This window comes from Rhincodon typus, chromosome 27 (assembly GCF_021869965.1).
Source record: "Rhincodon typus isolate 14 chromosome 27, sRhiTyp1.1, whole genome shotgun sequence".
NCBI classification, from domain to species: domain Eukaryota; kingdom Metazoa; phylum Chordata; class Chondrichthyes; order Orectolobiformes; family Rhincodontidae; genus Rhincodon; species Rhincodon typus.
The window spans coordinates 33005291-33015575 of NC_063358.1; the positions used below are offsets into that span (position 1 = coordinate 33005291).

Genomic DNA, 10285 nt, shown 5'->3' on the forward strand with positions numbered 1-10285 from the left:
CTTCAATAAGTTACGATCATAGTTAAAATAGATAACCGCAGAAGAAGAAAGATGTTAGAGATAGCCTAATAACTGGTGCAGTTGTGGCATCTTGCAAAGTTTCCCAGGTCTTTTTCTTCTGTTCTCCCAATGCAAGAGTGCAAATAAGGCATAGTTTGTAAATGTGTTACGTTTGTCACTAGTGTTTTGCTTGGTGCAAGAGGAAGCAGATATGTTTGACTTGTGAAAGTTTTGTCATTGTCGGTTAATTTATCCACTTGAAAAGCTGTGGATTTGTTATTGGTTTGTGCCCTCTGCTGAGCTGATAAATGCTGAAACAAAATCAGTCTGGTCTGACCTAGGACAAATGAAACTGCAAGCATTAGCAAACTGATCTGAAAGTAGAAAATACTGTCCTTTCTGCAGATGTAAGAAGTAAAGATAGATTCTCTGACAGAATAATTCTGTCATAATCACAGTTACTTCCACGAGTTTTAATGAAACATATTAATTTTCCTTTACACTTTACAAGTCGAGAGGCTGGATTTGGCCACTATGTTATTGAAACTGTAAAATAACATCAAAATCATATGGATGCTGGAAATCTGAAATAAAACAGGAAGGGCTGGAGAATCTGGTCACTCAGAAACAGTCATATTCAACTCGAAACATTAACTCTTCCTGTCTCCACAGATTGTGCTAGGCCTGCTGAACGTTTTCAATGAATTCTGTATAGCTGTCAGCGCTGTTTGCTGATGCAGGTCTTGAATGGTGAATTTCTGATTAATCTGCAGCCAGAAAATATAAACTTAAAGCAACTAAATTCCCCATTGCTTTGCCTCTTCCGGATCATGAGTTAAATCTCCTCAGATGTACATCTATGTGTACATCTTTGACAGAAATTGTTCTTGTTCATACAATTTCACAGAAAGGAGACCATTTAAGTGCCTCTTTCAACGTAAGCTCTGGAAATCGCCTTTTTATTAGTCCTAATCTCAGGCTCTTTCACCTTCTCTCTCTGATATTGCTTTTACTTTCCAAGTACATAGCCCCAAATGTTGAACTACTATCTCAGTTGATTTTCTGGTTTGCCTGTGCCTCCCCCTACGATTCACCGGTAATGTAGAAATTTTGTTCTCAAGTGAATTATGTAAATTAATAAAATAACTAACCAGTCCCAATTTGTCTCTGATCAAATCAGTACAAGTGTAGCATGTTCTGCTATATGCAAATCTTGTTACATGCAAGGTTTTGTTTAAATTCAGACTTAATGTTCTGACCTACCACTGCCTTTGTTTTTGATCATACAGCAAGCCCAGTCAAGGAGTTTTCATTAGCTATAGCAAAGTGTTGATGATTCTCGAATAGCAAAGATTCCTTAAAGGGGAAGGTTTTCTGGATTTTGAGAACTCTAACCTGAATTTATGTTAACACCTGAAGCATCGATGGAAACTGAGTCACCGTTCAGCTCAAGTACTGAATCCAGCAAACCAGATGTACTGTGGGAGAAGATTCTGAAACACAGCTAATTCAATATTTTGGCTCATTATTTTTAATTTTTTTTCACTAACAGTGAAGGTATCTGTTTCACATTCTGTTTTATTGTGATCAACAATATACTTTCTCCTCTGCTCATAAATGTATAGCTCTTAGATTTTATTTCCACTGTAAATATCTGATATTTTAATAAAACTGTCTTTTAGGAAAACTTCACATGTAGTATGTGGAATGGATTTAGTGACATGCTTCTCTGTATTAGACATGAAACTTAACTTATCACACAATGGCTCAAGTGGTGTCCTGCTAGAGATGGGTTGGATGGCATCCAAATCCAAAATTCCCAATGTACTCAACCCTGACTCCTGGATCTGGTCACTATCCCCTGCAAATGTGTGTGCATTTACCCTACCAAATTCTTTAAATAATCTTGAAGACTTCTACTAAACCCTCTCTTAATCTTTTCTTCTTGTTCAATCTTTTTTGATGGGTATAACTTCTCAGTTTTGTTATCATTTGAGTACATCTATTCTCCTGTGACTCTATAATCTTTCTACAATACAGAAACCACAATTGCTCACTCCAACTACGGTTTAACCAAGGTGCTTTACAAATTTAACACAACTGCTCTACTTTTCAGTTTTATGACTCAAGAAACAAGCAATAGTGCTAGGTTTTGTTTGATTATAGCCTTATTATCCTTAAACACTATATCTTGCTTTTTGTTTAACTGTGTTCTTAGATCCCTCTGCTCCTATATCTCATTTAGAAACCATTTTTTTCCAAATCATTTGGGGCTTTTATTCTTTTTAGCAAGATGTAGCGCCTCAAAGTGTGTAATAGGTTATAACAGGTGTTATTGATTTGTAAGCGATTATTGTTAAGGAAGTGTGTTCAATATAAGCCTTGCGTATACGATATATATTTATGTGCATTTGTGTTTAACTTTTTCAAAGGCTGCATGAAAACAGGTTATTTCTGAACTGAGGCATGTAAGCCATGCTGAAAGGAGTGCATCTGTTTTTGAATGACAAAATATCTTATGGCAAACTAAACTAAATTCCGTGGACTAACATTTTGGCAATCTTTCATCATTTGATGAAACACTAGGAAGTAAATTTTGATTTTGTGTGAGTGTAAAATGAATGATACCAACATGAGCAGCCCATCTTATGTTGCATGAATTGTTTAACATTTACCTTAATATCAATGGAAATAAAAATTGGGCCAGATGTAAAACAGGTTGAAAACAGAAAATACTGGGAATACTCAGCAGGGGGGGGCAGCACCTGTGCAGAAACAAACAGAATCAGAACTGATGAAAGGTCTCAGACCTGAATTGTTGGGCTTTTAGGGGTTGGCACGGTGGCTCAGTGGTTAGCACTGCTGCCTCACAGCACTCGGGGCCTGGGTTCGATTCCATCCTTGGGTGACTGTCTGTGTGGAGTTTGCACATTCTCCCCGTGTCTGTGTGGGTTTCTTCTGGGTGCTCCAGTTTCCTCCCACAGTCCAAAGATGTGCAGGCTAGGTGGATTGGCCATGCTAAATTGTGTTTCAGGGATGTGTAGATTAGGTGGGTTACAGGGGGATGGGTCTGGGTGGGATGCTCTGAGGGTCAGTGCAGACTTGTTGGGCCGAAGGGCCTGTTTCCACACTGTAGGGATTCTAAGTCTAAGTCTGCCGCCTGTGAGCATCAGGATTGTTGCACCACTTGTAACTTGATATCTGCACTCATCCAGGCATAAGCTGATGAGAAATCATAAGGAAGAATAGTAGGACTCTCAGCCACCATTCAATAAGATCATCATTGATTTGTTTGTGGTCTTAACTGCACTTTTCTTCCTTTCTTAACTCTCTTGTTGATCAAAAATCATGCATCCTTGAATCCAATCAATGGCTGGGCCTGCTCCACACTCCCTGCGAGAGAATCCCACAGAATAACCACTCTCTGAGAGAAATAATTGTTCCTCACCTTCATGGGAGACCCCTAGTTCTAGATTCCATCATAAGAGGAAACAATGTCCCTGCAGTGACCCTTTCAAACTCTCTCAGAATCTTATGTTTCTACAGGTTGACCTCTCATTCTTCAAAACTCCATTGAGTTTAGACTCAAGCTGCTCCTTCTCTCATCCCAGAAGTCAGCCTAATAAAACTTCTCTGAACTACTTCCAATGCAGTACACCCCTCCTTAAATAAAGTGCGATCTTACCAACGCCCTGTACCGTTGTAGCAAACTTCCTTACATTGAAGCGAGTTGGAGCATCAACAAAGGCAACATTCTATTTCATCATCATCATCATAGAATCCATACAGTGTGGAAACAGGCCCTTTGGCCCAACAAGTCCACACCAACCCTCAGAGCATCCTATCGAGACCCATTTGCCTGCTTAATTATTTGGATGCTACTCTTTTTTTTGTAATTCATGCACAAGAACTCTCAGATCATTTTGTACTGCAGCATTCTGAAATCTCTCTGTTCAAATGATATTCTGCTTTCCTATTCTTCGTGCCAAAATAGACAACCTCCCATCTTCCTACATTCCACATCCGTTTGCCAATTTTTTTGTCATTTTTTAAAAACTGAACTATATCCTTTTGTAGACTTTATCCTTCTCACAATTTGTTTTTCTACCCGTCTGCATTGGTAATAATATGAGAAGTATGAACAGAAGTAGACTACACAGCTTATTGAGTCTGCTTAGCCACTCAATGAGGTCATGATGGTGACCAGATGTCACCAGACTGGCTGACTATTTCTAACATTTTCTGTTTTGATTTCAGATCTTCATTATCCACAGGAATTTGTTGTTATGAAGCAAGTTGCCAAGTTGCTATCACCGGATTTACAGTATTATACACAGTTAGGACCAGTTCCCTGGCATGGTAACAAGAATACCCCCGATTTCTTCAATATCCTTGGCATTACCCTTCAGTTGTTCAGACCACTATCGTGTCTTTCAATTCTTAAAATGTTTCCCAAAGTAAGCTCCCAATTCTTTTTCTATTATTTAAAAGGCACACTTTTCAAGATGGCCAATAAACCAGTGGCACACCTAGCTTTTGTCAAATTTGAGTATGTAAGCTTGGCAGGCATTCCAGGAAAGAAAGTACTGAAAGAATGCTGTACTGTCGAGGTGCAGTCTTTTAAGTGAAATGTTCAATGAAAGCCCGAATGTGCCCTCTTAAATGGATATAAAAAAAATCTCTTGGTACTATTTTGAACAATGGCAGAAGATCTATTTGGTGCTCTGGCTAATTCTTATGTTTTAACCAGAATCATTAAATTAGATGAACTGGTCTCTTATTGTGCACAAGTTATCTGTGGCATCCCTAGCATTACAACAATTACTATATTTTAAGAACACTTCATTAGTCATAAAGCTTTTTGGAAAGTCCTGATGTCATGAAAGGACTTAAGGCAATATAAATTCTCCCATTCTTTAATCAGTCACTGGGACTCGTGCATTTTTAAAGGTAGCTTGGAGTTCGGTCCATGTTGTATACTTGGAAAAAATAGAAATGAAATAATTTTATATTTCTTCCTTTTTAATGGGGTATCCCGTGGAGAATGTATAACCAAAATGTTTAGACTAGCATTTCATTTAGAACTGTATCAAAACTCTGCAATAAACAAAACTTTATGTGGTTTCTTTGATTTGCTTCCACTTGACACGTTGTACCAAACTTGAAATAGATCACCATGGAGAAAAATGCGTAGAATCGCAAAGACATTTGAAGAATAACAAAGGCAATTGTCAGGAATATCCAGACAGCATTGGATGCAATCCTAATGTCGCTCTGTAATTGTGCAGAATTTCTGCACTTGCATTAGAAACCATGTTTTAGAAAAATATCACCAGAGGTACATAAACAAAGGTTCCATCTGTGGTATCCAGAAAGGTGGAAAAAAAAAAGAAATAGATTATGTAGATGATAAGGGGAGATAAAAGATGTAGTTTGATCAGAGGTTTTTTTTCAACTGTGAGATCTCGGTCAAATCCAAACGTGGAGATCCCAATACATTTTAAAAACAAAAGACAAATTTAAAAAGGTTAAATACCTGTCTGACTTGAAATAATGCGAAAGAGCACCTCCCACAATTGAGAAAGATGACTGGCATGAATTTGATTGTTTACCTGACACAGGTGCTTTATTCACCCTTCAAACAGAACTCCACCAACAATCTAAAAGCACCCACATGAAAAGAAATTGTTGCCAAACCTGATTTTGCTCAAAGATAGGCTCCTCTGTTAAAGTTGCTAGTTATTTGTTATAGGTCATTGGGAAGATGGATCAATGCTCTATCTGTGTACATAATTTAGGAAGGAAAATTGTACTTTTAGCAATTAATTCCAAGAATGGATAGGAAAAGCATTGCCTTGAGGAATCGAGGAAATTTAAGAGCAGCATTAAGCCCTTCAGCCCCTTGGGTCTCCTTTGCTATTCAGTTAAATCATGACTGATCTGTATCTCAAAGTCCATGTATCATCTCTTCTCTACATGACAATACTCTACCTAACAAAATTCTACATTGTCTCTGATGTTCAAAGAGTTGGTAAATTATGCGACTGATGCAAATTGCACAAGCTAAATCTAACTATTCTTTACTCAGTCCTACCCAGAGTCCGAGAATCCTTGGAGTCCAAGGATTAGGCAACAGATAGTCAAGTGTAACCAGGCTGGAGATTACAGGTAGGTCAGTCCGGGTAGAGTGGAGGTATCAATCAAGGGGATGAATCAATTTGTCCTGTAATTACGCAATGGGAGGGATTGAGAATGGTGGAAGTGGATGAGAAAACAGATAGCGATGATGGAGAAGCAGCTAATGGTGAGGTATCCCAGGTGAGTGAACAGGAAGCTCAGAGTGCAGCAAGTGTTTGGGAGGATGAGTTGGGTGAGGGCCATTGAGTTGACATCCACATGCAATAGTAAGATTGTAGTCCGTGAGCGTTTGTGTGTTGCATAGAGTGGAAGCGTTAGAGTAAGTGGTAGCCCTTTGGGTATGAGGTAGCAGAGAGGTGATGGTGGCACTTACTCATGTGGGGCACAGAAGACTGGCTTCCTATTTCACCTTGGACACAGTATTCTCGAGCTGCAATATGTGCACTGACAGATTCTGTCTGTGCCTTCCTATGGCAGCCAACAAGATATAACACTGTCCTAACAGCACCTTGTCCATGAACATCTCCAGGTCCCTATCTGTGAAGTTGACAGGGGTGAGGTTTGGCTTCTCTTCATCCATGCGTTTATTGTTGAGGGTCAGGCACTATAATGTGAGGAGTTGTTCCTGGCTTATAATACAACCAGACCCTGGTAAGGTTCCCAATTTATTCCATTTCCAGTTGAGATACCCCAAATTATTGAACTCTCAGGTTAGGAGGAATGAATTGCTTTCCTTTTGTTATTCACCTACTCCTCAGTTGGTAACAACAAGGTTACTTTAAAAAAGGATCTTATTATGGATGGCTTTTCCCAGACCAACTTCATTTGTGTTTTAAAAGAAGCCAATTTAACCAGGCTTTCTTGAGTTAACAAATGTGTGAGCTTATTAGTTACTAATTGTGAGAAGAAATATTATGCACACATATTCACACAGATTAGAAATAAGAAGTGAGACCAAATAAAAATTAAAAATAAGATTATGTTTGAGAGCCAGTAAAATAAAAACTAAGACTTTCCTTCTCTACAGTGGATTACTTTCTCAGAAGTTTGTTTAGGTGTTTGTTAAAGGACCCGATTGGTCTTTCTATCCCGAATCCATCTTCCTGAAGGAGGATAGCCCCTATATCAATGTCACATTCATACCAATAGCTACTTTAAATGCTTGGTTAAAGTTCAGAGCTACAACCACAGCATAACTAATTAAAATGGCCTTCAGCTTTTAAAAAATGTTTTTGCATTTCTCACTCCATATTACCTTTGGCTTTTTCTATAGAATGCAGTCCAGCTATTGTGTTGAAGTTTGGAGCAAACTTTTGGGAGAATCCATACATTCTCAAGAAACTCATGATCTCCTGTTTTGTTGTGGTAGAAGGAAATTGTGCTTCTGTTTCTACTTTTACAGCCCTGGGCAGCACTTATTCCTGATCCACTACATATCCTAGATAAGTCCCTTGGACTACGCTGAATTCACTTTTTGTCAGATTGACCATGAAGGACAGCTGACTGTTTCTCCTGGCAGAGAACTTTGTTGCTGTACGCCATGAGGCTGTCTAGGTACACTGTATAATTAGATCCTGTCATCAAACTATGAAAGATGACTGTGTAATTTCAGAGTCTAAATGGCATGACATGACATAGGAATAGGGAGATGTTTGGCTTGCACACAAGCATAATTAGGAAACTCCAGCATAACATTCCTGAATTTCTATCCAGACTGCCACTAAATTTACAAGTGTAGTCGTGAGTCTGCTTTTATAATATACGTGCTGGAATTAAAGTTTGATATATCCATAGTCAAGACACAGAGTCATTGACCCTTCTAGCATCTGAGATGGGCTTCAAATATGGTTCAAGAGGCATGAAAGCTCAGTGTTTGGCACCGCAACCACTTCCATCTCTCTGGCTGTGCAATTCCCTGACAAAGGCTTGAGAGAGCCTGGTTGAAGAATTCTCATGCTGAAGAACAGAAGATTACATCAAAAAATTTGCTTTGAGTAGTGTCACACAGACTACTGTAAATCCCACTTGATGAGACACTTTCATTGGCAATGAGAAAATACAGTCAAATTTATTTCTAACACTGTATCTTCGGTGAAACTTATATTTAAAGATTTAAGTTTGCAAGATAATGGAAATACTGATGGGGAAGGAACTTCACAATTTTCAAGTTCTGGAAGAATAGGTGGTGCAAAAAATTTAGGATATAAAATTTGAAGCTTAGAGAAAGGGAGAGTTGAGGGGAGCAGTACTGTATATTGTACTGACCAGAAAGCAGGTGTTGCGATTGAGGAGGAGAGAGAGAGAGACAGGGAAGTGAGAGAGTCCTTTGAGGAGAGAGATTTTGTTTGTTTTTCTCAGAAAGTATCAGGGAGATGCCAGAGCAGCTTCCCTAAAAATATAGAAACTATTCACTGCTTGGATGGTTTTGGGCTTTTATCAACACTACAAGGGGTTGAGGATTACAATGCAGGAGATGACATCTTGGAAATAATGTAAGTGATAAGAGATCAGATGGTTTATAATTGTAGTAGGTAAAAAAGGATTTAGAACTTAGCTGGGACCCAAATTAAATCTGAGGCAACATAAACTCTGCAAAAAAAGAACCAATTTTTAACTGTGCCAAGAAGAAACCTCAACACAATTGATGGAGGAAGATTTCTTTATCATTCTGAAGACATCTTTCAACAATTATTGAATTAAGGATTGCTGGTTTTCTAATCTTTATTGGTAAATCCTTTCCTTGCATGATGGGCATCCTTTGCCAATAATATTTACGATTCTATCAGAATCAAAGAGGAAGTCACCTTGCACCCTCAGGTGATTGTGTGTGTGTGGAGTTTGCCCAGTCTCCCTGTGTCTGTGTGGGTTTCCTCTGGGTGCTCTGGTTTTCTCCCACGGTTCAAAGATGTGCCGGTTACGCGGATTGGCCAGGCGAAGTTGCCCTGTAGTGTCCAGGGATGCGTGGGCCAAGTGTATTAGCCATGGCAAAATGCAGGGTTACAGGGATGGGGGAGGGTGTCTCAGAGAGTGGAATGGTCATCAGAGGGTCGGTGTGGACTTGATGGGCTGAATGGCCTGCTTCCACACTGTAGGGATTCTATGACTGCATGTAAGACCAGCGAATATATTTTGTATGGCTGTGTGCATGTGTGTGTGTGTGTGTGAATGTATGTGTGTATTGGGGTGATAGGGGAGGTAGGGGTCTAGGATAAGAAGTTGAACGCATTTGGGCTATATCATGACAAATGGGCAATAGCAAAATCTGCAGCCTCTGTCACCTCTGACATGATGCGAAAGGACTTGCAAACTCACTATCACCTGGTCCACAGCATCACACAAATCCAAGAGCTGCTCCAATCAGTTAATTAATCAAAGTCATTTCAGCAACTTGATCAATGAAAAATGATCCTGAGCAGCTTTGTAACCGCATAATACTTTACATCATTAGCCATTGAGAAGTCATGCAGTTGACAGGGCTGCATCAATGAATAACAACTCTACAAAACCAACAGGATCATCATCCATGACTTTGCTCTCTTAACTAATTGGGAATTCATGTTAGAGCAAAGCTCAACCCCACCCTGAGGAATATTTCTCTTTAAACAGCAACACTTGAGATTTCAAAGCAATTACAGTCAATCATTTCTGTACTGAATTTCAGTAAAATAATCCTGCACTTTTTTTTGGACATGTCAAGGCCACCTGCAGTGATTCATCCATACCTTGGGGAACAAGTTAAATTGCTTTTCAGATGTTAGCTTAAATCAGGTAGACCGAGTCCTAAGAGGCATACTGTGCATTCCTGTTCACAATATTATGTACAAAAAGACCAAAAGTTGGACAAGTACAACAGTGCAGTTGGGATTGTTCTTGAAGCCACAGATTTTGATGGGGATGTTACAATTGAACCTGATCACACACTTCCAATGTTGACACACATGCATTATCCAAATGCCACCAATAGGTTGTGATGGTGAGCAAGGGTGAGGTCACTTAGCTTTAGTCCATAATTGAATCCGTGATCTTCCTGTTTTATAATGACTTAAGCAGGGAAGGTTAATTTATTAATCATGTAAATGGGCATGCTATAATCCAAATACTCATTTTGAAACTTTATTCTAAACTTTGACAAATAAAAAGAAAACAA

At 39.0% G+C, this 10285-nt stretch overlaps 1 protein-coding gene across 2 annotated transcripts in view; it reads left to right on the top strand.

The window, feature by feature from the left end:
• LOC109935746 (CAP-Gly domain-containing linker protein 4) overlaps positions 1 to 4568 on the top strand; it is a 65485-nt gene extending 60917 nt beyond the window's left edge. Inside the window, exon 6 of one of the 2 annotated variants that reach the window (XM_048613258.1) lies at positions 4258 to 4568. In XM_048613258.1, the coding sequence (XP_048469215.1) occupies position 4258 (1 nt within the window). In that variant the 3' untranslated portion in view covers positions 4259 to 4568. Of the gene's footprint in view, positions 1 to 1289; positions 1608 to 4257 lie in introns of those variants that run through there. The other variant, XM_020534383.2, reaches the window with a different exon arrangement.
• The last annotated feature ends 5717 nt before the right edge of the window (positions 4569 to 10285 follow it).